The sequence below is a fragment of the Aspergillus stella-maris genome (assembly GCF_047715825.1).
Source record: "Aspergillus stella-maris strain CBS 113639 unplaced genomic scaffold BDV14scaffold_89, whole genome shotgun sequence".
NCBI classification, from domain to species: Eukaryota; Fungi; Ascomycota; class Eurotiomycetes; order Eurotiales; family Aspergillaceae; genus Aspergillus; species Aspergillus stella-maris.
Genome location: NW_027396883.1, coordinates 1 through 25,473, shown reverse-complemented (window position 1 = coordinate 25,473; position 25,473 = coordinate 1). Strand labels below are relative to the sequence as shown.

Genomic DNA, 25,473 nt, shown 5'->3' with positions numbered 1-25,473 from the left:
GCCAACCCACTGCAACATGAACCTGATCAGGAACAAAAGGTATGTATGTACCGTACCGTAACGAATCGAACAATCACTCTACTCCAATAAACCCGAAGCTAAGGCGCAGTTCAGTGTAGCATAAGTGGTAGCACCAACCCAACCGAACGGACTAATACTATACACCCCAAAACAAACCCTCGACACTCCTTCCCTGCATAACGACGCCCCATCCCGCAATAAGACTAACAAGCCAAAGCACCGCGAAAACAAGAATCGGGAGCAGGAGAAGCTCCGTGTTGTGCAGGAAAGGAAGCGCGTTGTAGCCCAGGAAGGTAATGTATGTGTAGTAGGTCAACGCGGACAGGTATAGCGTGTTACCGAGGAAGGTAGCGAGGAAGTTGCTTGGGCTGCGTGTGAGGAGCGGGAGGAGGAGGAATTGCACAACGTAGAGGTGGAGGTAGAGGGGGAAGAAGGCGCGGTTGGAGACCTATGCCCAATTATCGTTAGCTCTCTCATTGGTCACCTGTAACAGAGCGAGTATACTGGGAGGACGTACATCAAAACAATACCCAAACTCCAACTGATCCTTCTCGCCAGGTTGCGTGAATAGACCCTGCGCGGCACCGCGTCGGCGCCCGCGAATGCGCAAGCCCGTTATTGATGCCGCGGCACCGTTAGGTCCGAACAGACGGCCAATGACAAAGTAGCCAAGCGTTGAGACGAGAAGGGAAGACCCGATAAAGTGGACGACGACGAATAGAAAGGAGAGGCGGACGATGGATCCGAAGGAGGGAGCGTATGCGAGACCCCAGGCGAGGGCTGTGACGAGGAGGAAGAAGGAGAGGAGGTATACGAAGGATGGGTCAGGACGGTGCCATGTGTTTTTCGTTTCTAGAGGAGATATTAGCGGTGTTTGTGACGATGATTAGAGCGATAGTCAATACGCACGTTTCTATAAAGAGATCTGTTAGCAGCATATTCTGGGGAATATCGGGGAGCAAGACGTACATGGTAGTATATTGATTTGAAGACCTTCTTCGGCGCGATCAATAGCGACGTCATTTCCCAGATGGCCATTTCAAAGTCCATCTGCGGGAACTTGAACATTCTGTGTCAAGTTTCGTTAGTACGGCGCTTGTTCAAGCGTCAATCCAGGCCCGTACCTCTTGAAGAAACGCGGCATCCGTATACTCGACCCGCGGTTTGCGGGCAAGCCGCCAAAGTTGGGAGAGCTGCCATGTTGACGAGGAACGGATATATGCGGATTCATCTCGTGTCAGCCTTGGCTTGAATGTGAGCGAAGGAAGAGCAATCTCATGTGAGTCCAGCAACAAGGCGTAACAATCGGAGACGGTAATGATATACAGGTCAGTTGGTTGATGCTCTGTGTCAGAATGGGTTATGTCATCAGCTTGTTGGGGTCTCGGCGAATCAGTATTTCCGGCTCAGGCACAAGGACTATACTCTGCATATGTCGCTTTTATGCACAACTCCTGTACTCTATTACTTTGTGATATTGTGATGGTTTCAGTCTATGCATCTACACTTGACAAAGAGCAGGAAAAGAGACTTATGATGCCCGATTGCATTTTGAAATGATTGATAGACAATCCATGTGGTGTCTTGTACAACTCGGATTCTGCTATGTGATATCACATGTTGCCGGCAATTGGGCTTCGGTCTCACTGACAGAGGCATTGTGTCCCAAGAAAACAAATCCGCTGTTTTTGACTAGTCAACGTGGATGAATAGATGTTCTAGACATCGTCAAGGGAGTGATGTAGCGCCCGATAGGCCTTGATGACGGTCGAATGGAATGTGGCATGGGGAATGTTCGATTCAAGGATCGAGCCTAAGGGCACCGTTGATATCAATCGTGGGATCGAGGAAGCCACAACTGCTAGACACGATAGTCTTAGACTGAATACTGGATAGAGTTAGGACACGTCGATGACTCTGGATGATCCCGGCAGCGATCGGATATGTCGTGCCCATCCAGCTCTTCCAGGATTTCAGTCAACATACTTCAAGCCAACATCCAAGGCTCAGGATGATCAGGATCAGGCTTGACGAAATCTCCGGCAATTCGCTGGTGAAACGGCCGGGAAACTCCAACCGTAGCCATGCATATTCTCGAACACTGAGGGCCAGACGAAGAAAGACGTTGCCCCTGACCAGGTGTAGTCTAGGCCGGGGAAGGACTAGGCGGGCCAGCTGGTGTGCACGCTAAGACAGACTAACGCTCACTATCGCCTTTTGCATGCAATTTATATTACTTCTTTTGAGCCCACCTCCCTCTCCCCCATCGCCTTCCACTCCACAAGCGCTCCTCCGTCGTCCCGCTCGCTCTTTTCTGCATTCTGCTGCAACTCAAGTTCCTGATTGATAACTATCAAGGATTGCCTGGTCCCTGGCGGAACCGCATTCTCTGCTGCCGTGCGCCTTATCCACCGAGGTCCCTGGTTCCTGGCTGCTTAATCACGTCTTTTCCCTTGGTTCGTGTCTCGCTGCTGGCTGTCACTTTTTCTTCGTTTAGTTACTGACCGGTGAGGAAGTTAGATTGACCCAGGAAAACAAAAAGCGACTCTCAATTGATTTGAAACCCGCCCACGTTCCTCCGTCTTTGGCACACCTCGAGCAGCTATCGACCCCTTACGCATTACACAATTTACACTGCAGTTCACCGTGGACCTCCCCTCTAAACCCCCTCACGCCATGTTCAGGTGATACAGGAACCGCGTCCTGGATTACTTCTGAAACAGCCGCCTGGCTTTGACCGGCATATAATACTAGTCTTCAATCCCTGGTCTCTGCATAATTTCTACGGCCCCAATACCGGGACAAAGCTCCTACTTTTGACCTTCGTCTCATGCCGAAGGCATTCGAAACATAGCATTCTCCAACAATGAGTCGGTCAGGACAATCGGGAAGCGTCCGAGCGACCTCCCAGCACCCGCATCTCGACACAGTCTCTCCTCCGCGAACACCCCCAGGACCCTCCAGCTATAAAATTAAGAAAGGACGCCACCCACGGCCGTCTGTCCGCGAGACGTTTCTTGACGATTTCAACGATAATGCAAATGACAGTTACGATTCTGGCGATGAACGGGACCCTCATGACCTGTCGCTATCACCCAACCATGCTGCTCGCACGTCGATCGTCGATAATATGCTCCTCTCGTTAGACCAATTTTCGTCTGGCACTTCAGTATTAGATGACTATCGTCTGTTCAATTCTGCATTCGAGTCACCCAGGTATACGCGAGCTTCCCAAGATTCGATGGCGCAGCGTCGTTACCGGGGCCATACATTTTCGTCTTCGCTTTCGTCGGATGTGGAATATGGATACGACGAGGGTGCTAGTCGGTACGCTGCCCAGCACTCAAGGGGCCGCCGAAGTAATAGCAGCTCGAACTATCGCGCCAGTGGAAAGAGGTTCGAGAGCACTCGAAGAAGCGACGGAACTGGTTCCTTCGATCACGGATATGACTTTCGAACCAGTGCCACTGCGCCTGCAACGCGCGCTGGGCGGAAGAGTAGCAAAGGAAGCACGTCTTCAAACATTGACTTTGGTCCTGCTATCGCAAGACGTCAGTTCGAGCCGGAGACTGAGAGGCGATCTTCGAGTTTTGATCTGGGGACAAGAAAGCCATTTATGACTTTCCCAGGTTCAACCCCAGAGTATGATTCAATGGTATACGATGGGATGGATGCGGCACCCACTCCGAGCGTTCCCGCGGGTCCAAGGAAGTATCAGCCGGCATCCCAAGAATTCGGCGGAACCTTGAAGACCCAGTCTTCACGCACACCAGTGGCATCGCGAAGAAACAGCGTCAAGTCTTCGCGGACCACTCAGTCAAGGAAACCTCGTCCTGAGAACCTTGGTACCGCAGCCATGAAGATCAGGGACCATGACTTTGCGGCCCTGGCTGATTCCGAGCTCGAGCCTCCGCCGAAAATATCAGCCTCCCTTGACCCCCCTGCACCGAGCCCGACAATCTCATTCAACAAACCAACGTTCCCCCCTCCTCCAGAACCGACTCCGAATAAGGAGCGCCCGGGATTCTTTCGCCGTGTGTTCGGATCTTCGAAAAGCCCCGGTATTATGCCGTCCGAAAGTAGCCCGTCCGAGAGCCTGCCTCCTAGGGAACCCGAGCTCAGGGATGCCAACACGGGTGGCCCCAGCGTGAAGGCACGGAAGCCGCCACAGAAGCCTGTTCCAAATGACACTCATCCGCCCCGTCAAGGCGCTCAGGTGGTCAATAAGAAATCATCTTTCTTCCGTCGGCGAAAGAAGTCGGTCGCGGAGAATATGCCGCCTCCGATCGTGCTGCCGCAGAACCTTGGCCCTAAAGCCTCCGCAATATTGAAACCAGAACCTAGCCCAGTCAGCAGCCTGAGGAAGGTTATGAATCCATATCTTGCAGATGCCACCCCGAATAATAGCACTGGGGCGATTGATTACTCCACCGAGTCATCAGATTGGAGTACTGCGGCTAACGACCCAGACAACAAGAAGCCGGTTGATGCGCAGACGCGTAAAGAGAGGGGAAATTCTCTTAACGTCCACAACGGGACTGGAGCTAAATATAGTCTGTACCCTGCTCCTTCGGTTCCCCGGGCGCATGATACGTCTTTCCTAGGAGCTAGCAGCGGTGATGAAGAACCCGCCGTTGAATCAAACGGTGCGGCAGGCACTCCGCCAGTTCCACCTCGCTCCTCTCGCCGGCCAGCGAAGAATGACAGTGAATCGGAAGATAGTGATGCGAAGATAGTGGAGCCGAGATCGGTGGCTGAAACATCGCGCGACAAACTAACTTTAGAAAGTCATCGCCCTACCTCATTATCGCCTGTCGCGGAGCGTTCTTCTCTCAAGTTCACAATTCCTGCTATCGAGATACCTGAGATGGGGCAAGCTTCGTCCACTACTAAGGGATCGCCAGAAAAGGATGTTTCTGATAAAACTATATGGAATGATGATTCGGATGCACCCAGCAAGATGTCGACACCAGTAGTTGGCACGGATTCTCCTCAGGCTTCTATCTCAGAGGTTTCCAACTATCAGACTGCCTCGAATACCCCCATCGTACCGCAAGGACCTGAATGGAAGACTACCGGAAATAATACGGAAGCGCCAGTTGATGCAGCTGCAGAGTCACCCAGCAGCGAAGAAAAGCAACAAGCGCAGAAGCTATATGATGGTCAGGACGAATATGTCGGAAACGAACCAGCTGCTGCATGGCTCGGTAACCCAGACCGTGCCAAGATTCGAACGGCGTACATGGATCTGTTTGACTGGTCCAACATGAACATCCTCGCAGCGCTACGCAGCCTATGCTTGAAGCTCATGCTAAAGGGTGAGACGCAGCAAGTCGATCGCGTTCTTGATGCATTTTCTACCAGGTGGTGCCAGTGCAATCTTCGACATGGCTTTAAGGCAGCAGGTCAGCAACCCCTCCGAATCCCCACGACTGTAACCGGCTAACATGAAACTAGACGTTGTTCATACAATATGTTATTCCCTGCTGCTGCTGAACACTGACTTGCATCTGGCGGACATCGAGTCGAAGATGACCAAAGCTCAGTTCGTCCGCAACACCGTTCCCACTATTCAACGAGTGGCTCGTGACGCTGCACCCGATGATTTTGGCAATAAACATCTAGAATCTGGCCTTCCGTCTTCTCGATCTGCAACGTTTCCCACGGAGGTATTTGAATCGAATACTGCTAATACGGACAAACCCATGAATGCTTCAGGAAAATTGGTGAACCGGCTGTCTCGGACCGATTTGGGTGCCAAAATGGCGGGCGATGCTGACAATGAAGTCGGTCCGCTGGTGAGCACACCATTTTATGGCACATCAAAGGCCTGGGAGCAGCAGGTAGAAACAGTTCTTCGCGACTTTTACTCGTCAATTCAAAAGCAAAGGCTTCCACTGCTCGGGCACCAGCCTGAAAAGGATCTACCTCGGACAGCATCCAGCGCTATGCTCGGCCCTAACCCCCCTGGTCTTCGCAGAACGCCCAGTACTGTCAGTAAAAGTGGATCCGACATCTTCCCTCGTGGCCGCTCTGCCGACTCCCGCTTTGGTGCCGCACGGTGGTCTTCCAAACCTCGATCTCGCGCAAGACTCTATCCCCCATCTACTCTCGGCTCGAGTAGGACAAGTTTGGACGATCAATCATCTCTCTGGAGTCCGTCCGGATCTAGCACCTGGAGCAAGTACTCTCTAGGAAAGTTAACGTCGGCATCTGTTGACTCATTTGGCTCAGGTTATCCACATGCAGACTATCAACAATCCATTGGTTTCGCCAACGCGCTCAGTCAAGCAATCATCCGGGAAGATTCTGCCCAGTCCATTGCTAGCACCGAGGATCCGGAACGAACTGGACAGCTCCTGGAAGACGAGACGTTGGAGCTTGCCGGTGCTCCGTGGGCAAAGGAGGGAAGTCTGAAACACAAACACCATTTGGATTCCGTCGATAAACGAGCCAAGGACCGCAACTGGAATGAATGTTTTGCTGTCATTCAGCAGGGCTGGATGCGCCTTTTCTCCTTCAAGCCATCAAAGTCAATGAGACAAAAAGGCAAGCAACGTCACGTCGTTGTGGGTGGAGGCAACTGGACCGAGAATGCGGAGGAGATTTGGAAGTTCCTGTTACGCCAGTCGATTGCCAGTGCCCTACCACCGCCAGGCTATTCGAAATCTCGCCCTCATGTTTGGGCTTTGAGTCTACCCACTGGCGCAGTGCATCTTTTCCAAGCAGGAACACCAGATATTGTTAAGGAATTCGTTTCCAGTGCCAATTACTGGAGCGCACGATTGTCCAAAGAACCTCTGATTGGTGGCGTCAGTAACATTGAGTATGGATGGAGTGACGCTGTTATCAACAGCGCATTGATCAATTCCAACTCTGATCGATCGCCGCCGTCTTCGTCTGGACCTGGCCCAAGACCCAGCATACAGAGTTCTATTCGGAGCTCTATTGACCAACAAGTGGCTCGGCCTAAACTGCCCGCGGACCGGGTGAACATTAGCGACTGGACTCCGCCGCAGCAAAGCATGATGGCCGCCAATCTCCCCGAAGCTGATCAACTGAAGTCCTTGCAGACCTACGTCAAGAACGTAGAGGATGAACTGCAACGGCACAACGAGCTGCGGTCTGCCATGATTCTAGCTTTCTCGCCACGCCACCCGAATGCCGCCAAAGCCATGGCCAATTGGGAGCGCAAGTCCTCGTACCTATTGCGGGAAATCGTCAAATTCCGCACCTACATCGATTCCCTCCAAAACGCTATTGATGCAAAGAACAAAATCTTTGCCGATCGCGAAGATGAACCAACTGCTTCCGAAACTTCCCCTCAAACTTCCGAGCCCCAAGAGACCAAGTCTTGAATTTCGATAAACATTCCCTAATGTTTTTTGTACTTACTTTCTATGATTCGTTGTATTATACCCTTCATGAACGTCTTGTTGTCTATGGCCAGTACATAGTTGAGACTCTTATACTTTACGATTTGGGCGTTTCTAGCAAGGTTATTTCTTCGGCTTTTTTACTTTTGTGGCCTGATTTCGAGCTGTGACGATATTACGTGGATCAAGAGCAATGACTACTTGATTGTGATTTAGACGAGATAGCTCATTCTTACATATGTCGGACATATACATAATGTGATTTCATACTATTTTCGGGACGTTGTGCAGTAGAGACCCGTGTGGGCAGTGACCAGTCAAGAGTATACTCTGTAAGGCAGGATCCGGAGCAGAGTTATCGGCTACCGTGGCTCAACTCAGGAGATTCAGACAACAAACAACAAACACCTGGAGTCTTCCCCGTACCCTCCTTTTTCTTTCCCACTCTATCTATATTGGTCCTTGTTTTGACAGCTCATCATCAACAAACACGGTAGCTACAGTCTACAGCTAGAGTCTAGCCTTCACAGGGCCTTCACGGGGCCAGGCGCCAAGTGGGTAAGCCAGGGCTGTCCCACGATCAACGGCCGCCCATTCGGCACTCAGCATTGCTGAGAGACTGTGGAGAAATCAGAAACAGCGTGGGATCCTAGGCTAACTCCTTGGAGACTAGATAGGGTATTGTCTGACGCTTGCTGCTCCGTCACCATGTCGACCAATCCCGCCCAACCGTCCCTCAACGCGGTCGACCACAACGCGCATCAACGGAATCGGACTTCCTTTCTCTCATACCCCGGAACACTCTTCTCAGATGACTATCTTACATCTTTAGACCTCAGCGACGAATTCTGCGACACTTTGGATTTCATGGTGGAGGATACCCGGCGGGCGGCGTCCCCCCAAACATTCGCTGCGACCGCCGACGGCGCAAATGATCCTCGTCAAAACACACCACCAACAGCAACTCCCACGATGAACTACGACGACCACGACCAAGATACGACCGCCATTGAGCACCACGATCGCGACAACACGGAACTAAGTCTCGATTTACTCCCCCCTCTACCAGATCACGATGACAGCAGTCTGGAAGAGAACAGCCCTCACGCCCGCGCGGAGAACCAGACCTTTCTGGAGGAAAAGGAGATGCGGAGGAAACTGATGGACATGGAATCTAGTTTTTTACCCGAACCCTCGACCATCGAAGTCGGTGCTGCGAATGCCCCTACCGGTGCAGACGATTCCTTCGTGATTGGCGCGCCGGCTGAACATGACATGGATTTCACAGTGCCGTCGTGGGCGGCACCAGATGATTCCAGTCACGACATTACATCAACAAACAATGGTGTTCCTATCCCCGAGAGTCCTCGCATGGGACCCACAGAAGACAGCACACTCAACTTGGATGCGACGCCGGCACCGGAAGAACATCGTGAAAATACTACAATGCTGGAAGCCCTTCCTTCGTCACCAGCCGCGGCCGCAGCAGCCCGAATGGGAAGTCGCAACCAATCTCTGTTGCGCGATGGTGAAGACGAACCTAGTCAATTCTCTCAGGAACATCTCGACCACTCAACAGATAGCATCAATGAGCATTCACAATCAGCTCAGAGTTCCCGGGCGCCGTCTGGATCGCACCCAAGACTTTTCAGTGACGCCACTGCCAGTGACGCCGAGGCTGCCTCACGCACAAGCAGCCGAAGGAGCAGCCGGCCCAAATATCTGAACAGTCGTCAATCGGCAAATCGTCTTTCATACTCCTCCGCTACAAGTGGTGCCACCGAAATAACCAACAGTGATGCGACGTTAGGTGCCGATTACGCCCTCCAATCTGGTGGTGCAGCCCCTGGAAATCCGAGTTCCACAGTGGGTTCCCGCCGTAATAACCTGGCCAGATCAGTGAGCTTAGGCAGTATGGCATCAGGAATCTCAGGGTACAGTGACGAAAACATCATGAACCGACGGGAGATGAGCGGAACTGCAGATAGTGGACTCCAGACATTGGATGAGGAGGAATCTCAATCACGTCCTACTTCGTCACATCAGCCACAGTCGGGGCAACAATCACAGACCGAATCCGTTGCTGAAGATTCGGGGCCCATGACTCCCAAAGCTCATCGCGATCCAACCTTCCCTACTGATACCGCAATCGCAGAACGTGTCAAGGACGTTCAGGTTCCCAGCGCATTTGTTAAACAGTTTCGTGAGGATTTCGGACAAGGAATGTCTCCTGACAAGCGAAACGCCGGCATGACTCCTGGCTTCGCTCGCAGCGGCCGGTCCATGACCCTCAAGGAGCAAAGCAGTACCATTGACCGTCTGTCCAAAGAGAACTTTGACCTGAAAATGCGTATCCACTTCCTCAACGAAGCACTGAACCGTCGCTCTGAGGAAGGCATCAAAGAGATGATCTCCGAGAATGTCGAGTTGAAGTCAGACAAGTTGAAACTACAAAAGGACAATCAAGGACTAAAGCGGAAGATTCGCGACCTAGAGAAACAATTGAAAGATTACCAGTCTGATAAGCAGTCAATGCTAAACCATGACCCGGAAATGGGCTCTGACGAAGACGACCGTGACCACGCCCAGGATGAGGAGCTACTATTCTTACGCGAGAGAGTTGAAACCTACGAGCTCGAGATTGAGCGGCTAAGGTCTGAAAGTATTGCTAGAGAAAGTGAAAAACGGAGGTTGGCAGAGGTGGTGAAATCGCTAAACGAGGGTCGGCCTGTTGGGTCAGACTCCGGAGCAAGGGAGGAGAGGGTAAATTTTGACCTGAAGTTTCATGCCCTCGTGGATCTAGCGCTAATATCGATAATAGGACATGTGGAAAGATATGCTCGAGGCTGAAACTGCGGCTCGGGAGCAGGCTGATGATGAGAACAGAAGGTTACGCGAGGAACTCATGCGTGTCCGGAGCGAAGCGAGCTATCCAATGACTCCTGCTGCCGCACCTTTACGGACAGGGCACCGCAACCGTGGAGACTCTATGGTATCGTATTCGGCCGCCTCTGACAGGGACTTCCATCGCAATGCCGCCACCGGAAGTTCCACTGGCTCTACTCTTGTCGAAGAGGTCAGGTTACTGCAACAAGAGAATGCTCAATTGCGACGGGACCTCAGCGCTCAGACTTCGATGCTGTCGTCGCGAAACAAGGAGAAAGAACGCCTATACCAAGAAATTGAGGAGTTGAAACTCGGTCAACATCGTGATCGATCCATTGCTGGTGATAGCATATTGGACCGATCTGCTTCTCGAGCTCAAGGACGACCATCTTCGCGCATCAGTGAACAAACTGGACATTCTCCGATCGATGACGCAGAACGTGAGGACTGGGAGGTCCGAAACGGCCAACTTCGAGATCAGGTTTCTACACTAAAACTGGAAAATCAGGCCATTCGGCAAGAACTCGATGAATACATCAGAGAGCTGGAGACAATGGATACAAACTATCAGGCTGACGTCGAGAAAGCTGATGAAGCTATAGCCAATCTTGAGCAAGAACGTGAACAGGCCGTGCAGATGGCAGAGGAACGGGATGCAGCCTTCCAAGATCTGAGAGCCGAGGCTCAGGAGGAACTAGATACTCTTGGTGACGAACTAGACGAAAAAATCGAGGAGTGCCAACAACTCACGGGCAACCTACGGAGGCAGGAAGAGGAATTTCGAGCACTGCAGGCCGACTTGCGCTCGACAACCGAAGGCATTATTCGACTGGAAGAAGATGCGCAAAGTAATCTGCAGCGCTACAAGGCCGTGCAGCAGGAGCTCGAGCAGTGCATCGGAGAGAATGAGTCACTAGAAAAGAACCTGCACGAGTCCAATTCCAAGATCCAGCGCCTCGAGGTTCAAATTGAGTCAAGCCATAACGAGATCGCTTTCCTACGGGAAGAGCAAGATGGCGACAAGATCAGGATTGGTGACCTGGAGTCCGAACTCAAGACATACCAAGTGAGCCTCCAGAGCGAAAGGGAAAAGGTACACGAACTGGAGGAGCGACTAGCCGAGGAAAGGCACCAGCGCGAGGTTGTGGGAAGCAAGGAGAAGCAAGAAGTGCAGCGGATTATGAATGAGCTGAATCGTGAGGCATCTGCAGCTAAGGACGAGTCCCGTAAGTTGAAGAAGAGGCTGTCGGCGCAAGAAATCGAGACCAATACCTGGAGAGATCGCCTCACTGACCTCGAGAACAATCTGCGTGAGATCCTGGGTGATATCTCTGGCAGCCGGTCTAGCTTGATTACCAACATTACCAAACTGCAGAAGGAGCTCGAGTCCACTGCGCTTGAACTCGAAAGCGTACGGTCCTCTCTGGACGAGAAGGATACGCTGCTACGAAACCGCGATGCACTACTTGAAAGTCACGGTTTGGAGTCTCGGAAGTTGTCTGAACTCCTTGACCGTGAGCGTCACGCCCGTCGTGCAGACAAGCAGTCATTCGAACAGGCTCTTAGGTCCCATCACCAAGCGTCGCGTACCATCACACAGAACAACTCACGCATCACTGAGCTGGAAACTGCACGCAGTCAAGACCGCAAGCGCTTTACCGGTCTCGAACAGCAATTCCGCGAGCAGCTCAATGAACGGAACTCAATGCTTCTCACCATCTGGAAGCGTCTCTCTGGTATGTGTGGTCCAGACTGGGCTCACTCTAACAGCTTGATCAATGGCAACTTGCCCAGCCAGGAAGTCATTGGCAACATCCTATTCTGGCCCGGCTTCAGCCGCAACCTCTTGCTGGCAGTCAAGACGCTTGAAAGTGTGATAAACGGCTTCAAGGTTCGCGTTAAGGACGTCGATAGACAACTCAGTAAGCAATATCAGACTCTTGAGCACGCCTTCAGCCTGCGCATCAAGAAACTCGACCGACTCGAGGAAACAACAATGAACATGCGCGCTCAATTGCAAACCCGAAACCAAACCGGTCTCTCCCCCGAACTATCCAAACTCCGCGGCGAGAACCGACTACTAAAGGCCGAACTAAACCTCATACAATCCCATCCTCGCAGCAGCCGCACGGCAGCTGATATGGCCGGCTCACCTCATTCCTCTACCCTCGACCCCTCAGAACGCGCTCCCCTAGTCCGCGCCGAATCCTCCCCCAAGAGCCTCGCCCGCTCGAACTCCCATATTCCTCAACCTTCCCACGTCTCCTCATCAACGACCCTGGCCGACAACAACAGCGCCATCGCCCGTCCCCGTCACAAATACTCCGACCCCAGCAACCAAGACGTCTGGATCAAGCGCCTGCACGAACTCGAGCGACGCCTTAAAGCAGAGCGCGAAGCACGCCTGCTAGACCGCAGCGGAGCCCGCAAGCGCCTCGAGGAGCGTGACGCCGAGATGCAGCGTCTCCGCGCACAGCTAGATAGACAGCGCGTCCGCAAGGGGATCTCCACTGAGACATCAACCGATGACGGCGGCCACCCTTCTGATCCCACGACAGACCATGAAGGGTACCGTGACGACGACGACGACGACGACGACGACGACGAAGGCCATAGCTTAAGCCACAGCTCAAGTGGAGGCGAGGGCATCGAAGTCGAAATCGAAGTATGAGCGAGCGAGCCTGCTTTCTATTCGATGTCTCTATCATTCTACATATCTATTGTTATGCATTTTTAGCGGGGTTGGTGTTGGCGGCGAGCGTTACTCCTGTTTACTCTTACTCTTACTCTTACTTTTAACATTTCGTGTTATTCTTTTTTTCCCTCGTTCAGCTGGACTTATTGATTGCCCTTGACCTGGCCTATATACCCTGGGTTTCTTAATCATTAATGATGCTGCGACGGCTGATGTACCTACCTAACCTTACTTTATCTTACTATCCATAACAACGGTGAAATGGCCATACCTACCTAACTATCCAATCATCATTGCATTTGGGCCTGGTGAGGAGTAAATGTAATATTTCGTTTATTGACATTAACATTGAAGACCTATCAAATTGGCATACTATTCATTGTCCATTGGCTTTCCCCGCCGTCGCATTCGCATTTACCTTCGAAGCCGCCGCCGCAACACCCCCCGCATTCCTAACCTGCTTAGCCCACCTCAATCCACAACTATTACACAGGTCCCGATTCCCACTTGGCCCGCGCCGCCACTCCGGCGTCGTCCTAGTCTGACACATCGCACAACTCTTCTCGACAACAGCCGCACTCTGCTTCCTCTTCCTCTTCTTTCTCCTCGCAAGTAACCGCTGCGCGTCCTCCGCAAGAGACCGGTTCTGCTTCTCCAGCTCGCGCAGCTCAAAGTGCCAGCTTGAGCCGCGGGTCGGGTTGAGTTCTTCGAAGAGGTGTGGCATGAATGATGTTGGTAGGGGGACGCCGCCTCCGCCTGCGTCTGCGGAGTCGGCGCTTGAGGCGCTGTTGCGGGGGGAGCCGGTGGGAAGGGCTAGTGTTGCGGGGGAGGTGGTGAAGGGGGCTGGGAAGTTGGGGTGGGGTTTTGGTTGGAGGGTTGTTGAGGCTGATGAGGCGGTTGTTGCTGGCTCTGTTGTTGTTTTGTCCCCTACGCCGGCGTCGCTCGAGCTCTGGGAATGGGACTGGCTTGTGTCGTCGGCAATGCTGACGGATTGGAGCTGGAGTGGTTTGGGGAAGCGGAGATGGGCAATCAAAAATGCTGGCTTTGAGATGCCCTCACTGAGATCTCCTGGGTAGAAGGTGATTTGGGCGGTAAAGACGTGGCCCTTGCGGTGGCGGACTTTGTGCGTGAAGGTGATCTGTTGTCCGCCTCGGGACGTTTCGAGCGCCTGTTGGAATTCCGACTCTTGCTGTGTGTTTTCGTTTACAAAAATGTCTTGGATATTCTTGCCCGCTAAATCGTCAGATGACCGGCCGAGAACCGCTCGTGACTTGGAAGACATGAATAGGATGATCCCGGACAAGGATAGTTTGGCCCAAAGATCATTCTCTGCTAACCCACTGCGCTCGAGGTTGACCAACTGCGTGGGAGAATAGACAGGGATGAGCCGGCCTACGAGGACCATAAACTGCCGGCCTCGCTCGGTAATGTGCCACCCGCCATGGTTCTCGAACCAGGTGTAGCCTGTGTTCTTCCGTCGGATGCGATAAATCACGCTAATAGGATCGCCGGAGGTGCAAGAGCGCAAGTCCCGAGTGACAGGGCCAATGTCGCTGGGGTGACAAATTGTGGATAGAGTCTTGCCGACGAGGTCGCTGGATTTGTACTCCAGGACTTTCCGGCAAGACGGTGACAGATAGAGAAATTCGCCTTCGTAAGACAACACAAAGATTACGTCGTCCGTGTTTTCAACCAGCATATGCTGGATATGATGTCCGGCCACCAGTTGGCCTCTGATAAGATTGTCCAAAATGGTGGCCACCTGAGCCGAGCCATATTGTACGGGTTCTGGTTGGTCATTACCCTGGTACATACCAGGTGAGGGGACGACATAAGGAGGTAGTTGGCTTCGGTTGTAATTGATCATGTAAGAACCATCTGATTTGGTCAGCTTGGATCTAACGGTTGAATGACGGGTCGAGACATACCTGGGTTCTTCTTCGTCACAGCATCCGGCTTCTCGACCAAATCGACCTGGAACCCGACGTAGTAGTCTTTGCTCTCCCAGCGTACCGGGACTGTGGTCACCAGGTTCATGAACGGTTGTCCTCCTTTCCTGTAGTTGATGATGCTGACTTGAAGCTCAGCTAGTGCATCGACAGCGTCGCGTAAACGATAGGCCGTATATGAATCGGTGAACTTTCGAGGTTCGCCTTTTTCGACTTTGGCATGCGGGCCTTGGAGAAATCGACAGTTGTGGCCAATAATCTCTTTTTCACTATAGCCCGTCAAACGCTCGAAAGCATTCGAGACATAGACAATTGGGCTATCCTCTAATGTCACATCACATAACACAAAGGCGCACGAGAGATCTACTGGACCCAAGTTAATTTTAGGCTCCGGTCGTGACACAACTTGAGCCTGTTTTTTAATTAGCGGGAATCATCAAGACATAAGGGAGTAAAACAACACGAAACTAAACAGAGCAGGGGGCTTGTCACCTACCAAAATGCCCATCATGTCAAATCCACTTCGTGAGTAGATATTGGGGTATGGGGAGCTTCTTCCAGTAGCTTCTGGCTTTGGTCCGAGCACGGGAAAGCCTTGTTTATTTGTGGTCAGCTCATGAACTAACTTTCCCCAAGATTATGCTACTAACCCTTGCCTGGCTGAGACTTTGGCTGAATGAAACGATGAGAGGGCCCCGCTAAGGAAGTCTGGGGCAGACGATCGGATTGTTGGCCTTGTCTAGCTTGTGCAATTTGACCTGATGAGTCTGCTGTGTGAGAGCGTCCCAATGGTCGATTGAGGGCACTCTGCGCTGAGGATCCAACATTACCGGTAGCCTGAGGCTGGGTCCAGTACATGTTCGGGGCTTGCCCCTGAGGCTGCGAGGTGGAAAAAGCGGGGACATTGTCTGCTCCAGGGGCCTGTGATTGCGTTGAAGCAAGGTTATCTAGGCCGTGGCCCAAAGGCGTGGTCGACGAAGCATATGTAGAGAGGTCGTATGGGAAAGCAGTAGCGGAGCCTAGGCCCATGGACAGTGAGGTGTCCGCTGCGGGGTCGTAGGATAGCATAGGATTATGCGAATAAGCATAATTTCCTACGGGCATGGACTGTGCATAGGATGGTAGCTGCGCGCTTTGAGCCGCGTTGTTGTTCTCGTCCTGGGCTGCGGACTGGGGTGCAGAGAATCGGCCGTCATAGAAGCTCCCATCGAAGTCCTCGAGACCTCGATTGGCCATGATGACTGGCAAGATAGGAAGCCCGATCGATCGATCCGATCCGGGCGCTTGGGCCAATGGAGTAGAGAGAGTCCTGTGAGAATCTCGGACCGCTCAGGTCAAACTTCAAGCTATTCCCAGATATTCAAGTAGGATGATATACAATGGCACGATGGGCTGAGGCGGCCAGCATGGGAGCGTATATCAGGGGGGCGAGGGGAGTTTGCCACTTTAACCTGCGATAAAGTCATGGGCGAACTACGCAAACATCAGCGATAGGAGCAGCCACTGGTAGAAGATTTTTCTTCCAGGAACACCTCGAGAGTGTGTAGCTGCTGAAGAGACCACGGTCGATAACTTCAAACTGGGAGCTGGAAGAAAGAAGTCGGCCATGGCCTTTTGCTTGGTGACGAAGCGATGGGGAGCGATCATCGACGCCGCTTCCATCGCGGGCGGCGCGACAGATTCTGCCAATGAGAGTGGGAACTGACCGAGGACGAGTCAGAATGCAAAGGGACTTTTGTGATCTATCAGGGAATCAATGCGCGATACAAAAACAAGATTGGCTGCAGACGCGAGATCCTGAAGAACGCAGAAGGGAGCAGAAGGGGTATGACCTCACCGTCCGGGGAACATCACGTGCACTGCCAATCTTGAAGCTTCAGGTAGTTCTTTACTCTGTGCAGAGATGAGATCGCGGTGTGCCAGACTATCAGAGTCTGGACCTTGCAGCTTTCAGGATTGGTCATTGCCAATTGGCCACCACTAACATCTTTGCTCCATCAAATAGACTCCCGTTTACTCCGTAAGCGGCTGGGTCTGGCCAAGCGCAACAGGAACAGCCTCAAAGCAGCTATGTATAGCGTCAATTGACACTTTCTTTTGCGGATGGATCTTCTTCACGTCCTTTCCACGTTGCGCTGATTGCAGCACTATCTGCCTTTAGTCTGTTGTGTCCTAATTTGCGACGACGATCTTTCAGCCGTTATCACCACCAGAAATCTCCCGATAAACGGTCAAGGGGCACTTTCTTTGTTTCACCTTCCTCTTCAGCCTCCTCTCTCTGCAAAAAAATCCATTATGCCATCTTTATTCAGAGGCACTCCTTACTGTCTGGGTTGACGATATTTTGGGCTAGTTGCGCTTTTCTTCCTTTCTCTTGCCTCTCTCCTGAGGACAAACGGCCCCCAGAATCCCATCACCTCGTCACACCACACTACTGTATCATCATCCAAGAGCCGCTCCATCACTCTCTTCTCATTCTCCTCGTAGCGCAATCCCCGTTCGTCGTCTTTCCCCTCCTAAATACCTAATACAACACAATCTCGACGCGACCGGTTTCGCGCGTGCTGTCGCCCAACCATTACATTCATCATGGGAGACGCTCCGAACAAAATCGCAATCACCATATGCGGGGACGGTGGATGTGGTATGTCGTGCAACATTCCTGATCCCCAGTCGCTTCTGCGTGACGTGTTCCTGGAATAAAAATCGTCTGGCAACCAGCGCATGGCATTAACAAAGGCAGGAAAATCGTCCATGACCCTGCGGTTAGTCCGAAGTCAATGGGTGCACGAGTAAGCCAGTCCCACAATCCGTTTCCAAGTGACCTGTCTAACGAGTCGTTGTTTTGTATAGATATGACCCTACCATAGGTAAACTGTCCTTCCTCTACGTCTGACACGTCAGATCCTAATACTCCGCGTCTCAACAGAGGATTCATATTCCGTCACGCGCAATATCGACGGCCAAGAATACTTCCTATCCATCACAGATACAGCCGGCCAGGAGGAATACCGATCGTTATGGGCGGCGTCCAACCTCGATTCCGATGCATTCCTCCTTGTTTACGATATCACCAGCGTGTCCAGCTTGAGCGCGCTAGACTACTTCATGGAGATGATCGATATGGAGACCGAGACCCGAGCGGAGAAAAACGCGCAACTACTGAAGCAGTTGGGCGATAGCGCACGAGGGGTGGAAGTCGGGAGAGCTGCACCGATTAGGATTGTCGCTGGCAACAAATGCGATCTCAAGGACAATCGGGTCATCAGCGCAAAGGACGGTCTGGAGTATGCGAGAAAACACAACAGCGGGTTCATGGAGACGAGCGCGCGGGAGATGGTGAACATTGAAGAGACATTTGCCCGTAGGTCCATCACTAAGGTTGGCTCCCAGTGGCTCGCGCATGCTAACAACCTCCAGTCCTAGTCCGTCGCGTAGTAGAAGCCCGTCGAGACCATTACCAATTCAACGAAGAATTACTCAAACCAACCCGCCGCGTCGGGTTCAACCTGAAGAAAAAGGAATCAACAGAGGGATTAACAAAGAAAGAATCCGACGCAAATCTCTCCAAAGACAAAAATAAGCGGCAGAGTATCTTCCACAGACTGAAAGGGCGCCGTGACAGGACAACCGAAGAGCAGGCCGAGAAACCCCCAGCACCAGAAATATCGCAAATGGATCTGGAAAGCAGCGTAGCCCCAAGTCGGTGGAAAAGATTGTGCTGCTAGTTGAGCGAGATTGAGAGTGCGAGCGTCAAACAAAACGTCGTCAGGGCATGTCCATTTACTCTATACCCTTCTTCGCCATCCACCCCTCAACGGTCTAGGCACGCATGTATCATATACCAGCCTATCTTCCGCAACTTGTCTTATAGCACAAAGTACCTACGTACCAACGGTCATCTTCAGAACAAGCAAATAAACTCACCACCAAGAGTGAGATCATAGTACATGATCCCTATCTCCATCGCCCACTCGAAGGCACCAAGGCAAAAAATCGAGCAGCCTAGACGCAACTACGTACCTCGCTAGCAATATCATGCAGCAAAAGGCACCAATATCCTGGAAAACAACCCCAAAAAGAGTTCAAGCTCCATGATCTAGAATCCGGCGAAATTGATTCGCTATGGGGTCGCAACGAGACTATGACGTGGTGGGCGTCGACTGAGTCCAGAAGTACGGACACTGTTGGGCGGGTATAGAGTGGATCAAGCGCTCTAATGGAAGTTTAATCGCGAATGGAACGCTCATGGGAATTCTCTATCCACATTCCAGAGTCAACAGTTATTCTGATCTAGATTCTAGACCGAGGAATTGGGTTTTGAGGGAGAGGAAAATCTAGCCGAGGTGTACTACTGTAGCTGGGCGAGATTGATTGATCTGATGCTGAACTACGTAGTCTTGCCATATTGGATATAGATAGACTGATAGAAAACTGCACGCAGCTTATCTCGCTTGGTGTTGGTATGATGTAGACAAGAGGTATAGTCGCAGTTAGTCCGCCAGAATCCTCAGCCGTGTTGCGCTAGTTTTAGGTACATCTGCAGGTCCTCTAATATGTATAATTTGTACTTAGTTATATAGCTCACCAGCTATACTGAGTCAGTGACAACATGATGAGGACCGAATCCCGGGGTACCTAGGTATCAAGCCATTAGTCAGGTCAACGTTCTCGACAACGGGTGGCGCAACCACGAAGTCAAGCTTGATTAGAATCGGGCGTTATCACGGGGAAGCATCGAGTAGAGTAATCGAGATAGAGACATATGCATGGAAGGCTGGGAGCACGTCATGAACTCATGATTCATGAGCCACAGTGTCAAGGACAAGTCACATCATGCCGAAGCCCCGGTTTTCTAGAAGTTCCTCGGAGGAGCAACATGTCCAAGGGACTGGGGACTTCTGGGCCAGGCCAACCGGTAGCGAGCGATTTAGAGATAGCCGAGCAGTAGTACCGTACACTGTAGTGGTGAACGGATCATTCCTCGGCTATAGTGGTGGTAGTGTGGCAAGCTGACAGGGTCAAGCTTTCAAGAGAATCAGCCGACTTATCCAGATTGTCATAGCACGCTCATGCTATGGCCTGGGCTGGTCAGTGGTCCCGCTCACTGCATGGCTCATGGAGTCATGATGGTTGTGCTGCTTGTTGAAGCGTTGACGTTGTTCATTCATGTGCCCATGGGGCCGAATGCAGCCCTGCATGGCCATGCAGAAGCACAAGCAGAGGCAGAAGCTCAGACCAGAATTCAGGATAAGAGAGCTCGGCATGGATGTGCCGATGGATGGAGAACCCGATCGTTGTGCCGTAATCCGCTTAATCCGCTTATGCATGGAAGGGCAAGCATTAGTTGCCTGATCCAGCAGGTATCGACCCGGCAACGTTCGGCGAACTTTATGAACAATGCATACTTTACATAGTGGTCGCCGACTGCTTGGCTTGTCTTGTCTAGGTACAGCAGACGTGTTGAAGAAAGGAGCTGCCGGCAGCTACATATACTGGTAGCATACTAGTAGTAAATACTGTTTAAGCAATACGAGTCCTCAAGGACGTTAAGAAAAGACATCCGATCTCAGTCCGCAGCAGTCGGAAATACGGCTCTTAAGTGAGCGACTTCTGGAAGCCGCGGCGATGGAGAGGATCAGATAATCAGGGCGCGGCCAGCAGAAGTTGCTCCATCTGGAAGTGCAAATGTCTCCGAGCCTCCGAGTTCCAGCTTCTGTTTGACAGATGTTTCCGCGATCCGTGGTTGTATTGCAATTTCTGGCTGTTGCAAATCCCGCACCAAGTACAGAGTATACCATTCTCCTGTACAGAGTAGTTCTTTCATGATTGAAGTGATTCTGTTCCTTCTTGATTCGATATCCCAATCTGTAAGTTCAACAGAATACTTGGTCCCAGAGATAACATAATTCCGAAGTGTAAGCAGGCCAAAAGGTTGTTTGCAAACTTTATGCAAAAATATAATACGCGGTATGTTACGCCCGGAGAACGAGACCCAATCTCCGTAAGGTCAGGACGGGCATCTGAATAATACTCTGTTACGCCCTGGGGTTGATTCCAAGAAAATGAATATTTTATTATTTTATTTTTTTTATTCGAACAATTTAGGATTTTCCTTAGCCTTAACTCATTCAGTCATCACTGGCCAACTAGTATAATAAAAGAACCAGCCCTCCTCCTGAAGCTTTGCAGATTCTCTGGCTTCAGTTCCAGACTTGAACTTGACCTTGAGAGTTGGAGTGACCAAACAACTACGCCTACCACGACTTATGCAACCTTGCTCCCGATCCGGCACTATACTCCCTCCCACCTTGGTTCTACCTCACAATCCAGCTCTTGCATTGGCTGTCGCGCCCTGAACCTTTGCGCCTTTAAATCATCGACTCTGCGCTTGATGTTGACGTATTGATTGTCACTCGCCGATTACCAAACTATTGCAACAACGAGACTGTCTGGGGAAAGCTAGTAGGCAAAGCTTAATAGGCAGTTCGTGAATTCTCTGGGGTCTTTTAATCCCGAGTTCCTCTCCACTCCATCGGCCCCGACACGGCGATACTCTATACATACACATCTACATATACATATCTACAACATGACGGCGCGCCAATCAACTCCAGCGTCTGAACACTCGCACTCAGATAGCGGCATTCGCAAGCGCGTATGCAAGGCTTGCGATCGCTGTAGATTGAAGAAGTCCAAGGTAGGCACGAAATTGGTCCAGCATCAGTGTTTCGATGCGCTGACTCGGCGCAGTGCGACGGATCCAAGCCATGCGGTCGCTGTCGAGCAGACAACACCTTGTGCGTGTTTGGCGAGAGGAAGAAGGCTCACGACAAAGTTTACCCCAAGGGGTGAGCAACCTAAATTTCACAGCATGCGGAGAACAAGGCTAACTGATTCAGATATGTTGAAATGCTCGAGCAACAACAAACATGGCTGGTCAACGGCCTCCAAGAACTATATCATCGTCTACTTAAGAAGGAAGGGTGGAAAGGCGAGCCACTAAAATGCGAGAACAACGGCCAACCATTAACACACGACCTCCTCACTCGACTCGGTGCCCTGGACCAGAGCAAACACGAGCGTTTCGAAGAGCACGCCGACGCCATGCAGCAGGAACTATGGAAGAACAACGCCGGATACATGCAACGCCAGGACTCATCAGATACCAGCTCCGAAAGCGCACACTCGCCGATCATGCCATCGCAGTTCTCAGATCCCTTTGCGCGCGCGCTCCCGCAAACGCCATCGACAATTAGCCCTACCACGACGCTGCAAATAGACGTCCCCCAACAGATAAAGAGCGAGCCGCAAATGACGCCGAACAACCCTACATACGTCACGCCATTGCAGACCATGTCCATGCCGCGAGTTGTCGACCCGTCAGAGCTCCAGAACGCTCAGCTATCGAATTCTCAATGGCCTAGCCCTGGCTTCGGAGGCTATGACGACATGGACCTGATGTCTGCACAATACAGCGGCCTGCCATTTGAAGATGCAACGTCACCGATGTTCAACCGTCCGATGACGATGGGGTGCCTGATTCCAGGTTATATGGATAATAAGAACGACTACGAAGACTTCAACCAATTTCTGAATCCGCAGCTAGAGATCACGTCGTAGCAAGCGCTATTTAACACAACGCAACGCTGATTTCACAATGTACGATTATTGCATTACGGACGTCTACGGATTTTGATTCTTGGGTTTTTTGCGCTTTCGGGCTTCAGGGTCTTAGCAACTTGGGTTCGTCCATCGGCAGGTCTTCTGGGATTATTATGTATGGTGTTTGGTCTGGTTACCAAGGTACCGGCGCTGGCTAAAATATACGGAGTTGGATTTTTGGCATCATCAATTCTTCTCTCTACTCTCCTTTGTTACGTTACGCCATAGAAAACGAATCTACTTGCAACAAATGAAAATCAACGATAATGATCATCCTGAAAACCAGTTCCTGATCTTGGCATTGCACCAGTTCGCATCGAGGACCTCGGGAACTACTCTAGCACGGGCATCCCTGAATGATTACCCCTACCCCCATAATTCATAGCAACCTCACTCAATCAGACTCGAGCGATCAGAATAAGCTGCATGCACTGGCTGGGATTGGATTAGAAATAATCTGGATACATGTACATGACGTCGCAAAAGCCCTGACTAATCGGGGGCTGGAGCACGTCACGAGTCACTCTTATCTCCGTTTCCGTTGTCAGCAATTCCGAATTGACATCCACTGACACTGACCACCTTCACGCCGTGGTCTGGGATCTGGACCAGAAACATCCAGAGAAGAAAAGAATTTGCAGCAGCGCAGGGCTGTTGAAACGAATAAACGAAACTTGGGCCTTGCACTTGCAGCCGTTGTACAGCCCCACTGTTACAATTGACCTTACAGCTTACTATTTTCAACTTCAATGGCCATCTTCACCTTTTAGCTCTCGACTACTGTCCTTCGATCATCGAAGTTGGAGCACCAGCCTGCAAATCTGCAATAAACGGGCCTAGCTTAGGACTCAGGAGACACCCAAGTGACAAGTGCCAACCCCTACAGCACCAGGGCAAAATATGTCCGAGACCCCGATTACCCGACGACCGAGTCCGATCGTATCGTATTGACCACTCGACTTGGCAGGAATTTATCTGCCTGGCCGTCCTGAAGAAAGCGCGCAAAGCAGAGTGAGTGGTTCGTTCACATCGCTAAACTAGTGCTGCTAGCGTGCATCGAGGGGCCCATACAACAAGTAGTGGAGTCTCAAGACTTTGGTCCTTCAGGGTTCGACGGGCGACGGTCGACGGGCGGCGGGTTGTCGGCATGGAATTGGCGAATTTCGGCGATAACACAGGTTCACTATCCACCCACAGCTCTACGTCTGCAAGTCGACAAGTTGAAAGAAAGCATACGGATAAAGTAGGTCAGTAGTGAACCCTGCCATCCCTCCTTCTTTCTCCTTCCTGAATCATCATCCATGACCGTAATCGAACTCTCCATGAGCGATGTCAGCAGTGTCATTGGCCGATTGTATAGATCGGGCTCTACCAGTGTTCAGTTCCCGGCGTTGCGGTTGCGGTCGGTTTACAGACAGTAACTTTTTGCTGTGGGTCCAGGAGGTCAGCATCATGATGTGGTAAGTCTGGCGTCAGAGAATCACATATCAGAATCGAATATCAAACTGCGACAAGACTATGACTAGAAAAGTAACCTCTCCGGATATTGTTCATATACAGGGGACATGCCGTCTCAATGAACCAATAACATCCCCCCACGAGCCCGTGATATCAGAAGCGTTTGACAAAAGAAGCAACCCCTCCCAAACCCCGAAGTTCGTGAAACTGCTTTCCTCCTTAGTAATCCACCTCGAGGTTGATTTCTAATGCACACAAATTCATCCACCGGCATGTTTGGAATTGGTGGTACAGCTCCTCCGTACTAGTCTGCCCGCCCGCCGGCATAGGGCTGGGCTGGCCCGCATCCTCACGATCAGGAATGGATTAGGGTACCAGCCACCACAACGTCTAATAGCCTATACGAGTTTTCGCGTCAAGTGTCAGTATGACCCAAAGTGTCAAACTCTGCTATGCCATAGCCTATAGGCTCGATACGGGGACCAGATCCAGGGTAGAGCAGCATACTAGCAAGAGTTCTACGCCGTAAGTATGTGCAAGTTCTCGCGGCATCTTACCGCATGCGGTAACATCCAGCAATTCTTGCACGCACCTAGGCTCGAGCTTCAGCTTCCGTTATTCAGCTCCATCCAAAATTCCAGCCCAGCTCGGTTTCAAGTTGCTAAGCGCCGCACATGCAGCCCCAAACATTCAGTGCCCGACTGCCACAAGCACAAAGCCACCTGGCATAGCCACCTGCATACTTATACTTATGATGCATCATCCATGCTGGCGCCTCACCACGTGAACCCAGCTGAGGCCCAAAGACACGTCCGGCCTAAAAGCGTATATCCGAGCCCCTTCGAAGAAAACTCTTAGTATACGGTACGGAGCTGAGAAGAGAAAATACCTCATGAACAATAATCAAAAAGTGAAACTGTACAAAGAACCGTCAAGCGGTCAACCTTAATTTACCTCCGTGCAGAGTACGTACATCGTACATCATATGGATCGGCCAAGAGCCGCTTTGTCAGCGGCTGGACGTGGGAATCGGCACGGAGAACGTGGACATATCTCACCCGAGCTCCGCGAACAACTCACGCGAGGTACACCCCTAACACGTGATGCTAAGGACCCTTATTAAGCACGAACCGCCCAACCGAGCCATTACGTTCGGTATCGTATTGAATCTCTATTCTCCTCTCCGCGTATGTAGAAGTCTAAGGACACCAACTACTTGCAAACTGCTTAACAACTGATTATCGCTATGGACCCCACCGAGCTTGCTAATGCTAATGGGTTCCCTGTAATAACAAGCAACTAAGAGCTACTAAATACTTATATAGTCACTTTAGAAGTGGTTTAGTTTTAATTAGACATGTAATTTTCAACAGGGCAGCTGTCTTATAGAGATTAGTGGTTGGTAAGTGCTTGAAACTTCTCA

At 51.3% G+C, this 25,473-nt stretch overlaps 7 protein-coding genes across 7 annotated transcripts; 5 read left to right on the top strand and 2 right to left on the bottom strand.

Moving 5' to 3' along the window:
• Positions 1-157: 157 nt before the first annotated feature.
• On the bottom strand, positions 158-1,252 carry BDV14DRAFT_193327 (unc-50 family protein; the record flags this gene model as incomplete). The annotated part of the gene is made up of 4 exons (XM_073771763.1): positions 158-469; positions 539-873; positions 987-1,090; positions 1,146-1,252. The coding sequence occupies 4 exons, from the start codon at positions 1,250-1,252 to the stop codon at positions 158-160; spliced, it is 858 nt and encodes a 285-aa protein (XP_073622921.1).
• Positions 1,253-2,665: 1,413 nt separating this feature from the next.
• BDV14DRAFT_150693 (Sec7 domain protein) lies at positions 2,666-7,450 on the top strand. Its single transcript, XM_073766556.1, has 2 exons — positions 2,666-5,426; positions 5,479-7,450. The coding sequence occupies exons 1-2, from the start codon at positions 2,888-2,890 to the stop codon at positions 7,377-7,379; spliced, it is 4,440 nt and encodes a 1,479-aa protein (XP_073622920.1). The 5' UTR covers positions 2,666-2,887; the 3' UTR covers positions 7,380-7,450.
• Positions 7,451-8,105: 655 nt separating this feature from the next.
• BDV14DRAFT_205154 (putative anucleate primary sterigmata (ApsB)) lies at positions 8,106-12,954 on the top strand (the record flags this gene model as incomplete). The annotated part of the gene is made up of 2 exons (XM_073774678.1): positions 8,106-10,160; positions 10,219-12,954. 2 exons carry the CDS (start codon positions 8,106-8,108, stop codon positions 12,952-12,954), a joined length of 4,791 nt encoding a protein of 1,596 aa, XP_073622919.1.
• A 200-nt stretch (positions 12,955-13,154) lies between these two features.
• lreA (GATA transcription factor LreA) lies at positions 13,155-16,277 on the bottom strand. The gene is made up of 4 exons (XM_073766555.1): positions 15,578-16,277; positions 15,424-15,521; positions 14,907-15,339; positions 13,155-14,856 (listed from the first exon to the last, which is right to left on the bottom strand). Exons 1-4 carry the CDS (start codon positions 16,161-16,163, stop codon positions 13,355-13,357), a joined length of 2,619 nt encoding a protein of 872 aa, XP_073622918.1. The 5' UTR covers positions 16,164-16,277; the 3' UTR covers positions 13,155-13,354.
• An 898-nt stretch (positions 16,278-17,175) lies between these two features.
• Positions 17,176-19,327, top strand: BDV14DRAFT_150573 (putative RAS small monomeric GTPase). Its single transcript, XM_073766554.1, has 5 exons — positions 17,176-17,571; positions 17,671-17,719; positions 17,781-17,797; positions 17,857-18,291; positions 18,348-19,327. Exons 1-5 carry the CDS (start codon positions 17,517-17,519, stop codon positions 18,653-18,655), a joined length of 864 nt encoding a protein of 287 aa, XP_073622917.1. The 5' UTR covers positions 17,176-17,516; the 3' UTR covers positions 18,656-19,327.
• A 136-nt stretch (positions 19,328-19,463) lies between these two features.
• On the top strand, positions 19,464-20,813 carry BDV14DRAFT_183540 (uncharacterized protein). The gene has a single exon (XM_073770382.1). It carries the CDS (start codon positions 20,000-20,002, stop codon positions 20,342-20,344), a length of 345 nt encoding a protein of 114 aa, XP_073622916.1. The 5' UTR covers positions 19,464-19,999; the 3' UTR covers positions 20,345-20,813.
• A 706-nt stretch (positions 20,814-21,519) lies between these two features.
• On the top strand, positions 21,520-22,550 carry BDV14DRAFT_193322 (uncharacterized protein; the record flags this gene model as incomplete). The annotated part of the gene is made up of 3 exons (XM_073771762.1): positions 21,520-21,627; positions 21,681-21,778; positions 21,830-22,550. 3 exons carry the CDS (start codon positions 21,520-21,522, stop codon positions 22,548-22,550), a joined length of 927 nt encoding a protein of 308 aa, XP_073622915.1.
• Between the last annotated feature and the right edge of the window lie 2,923 nt (positions 22,551-25,473).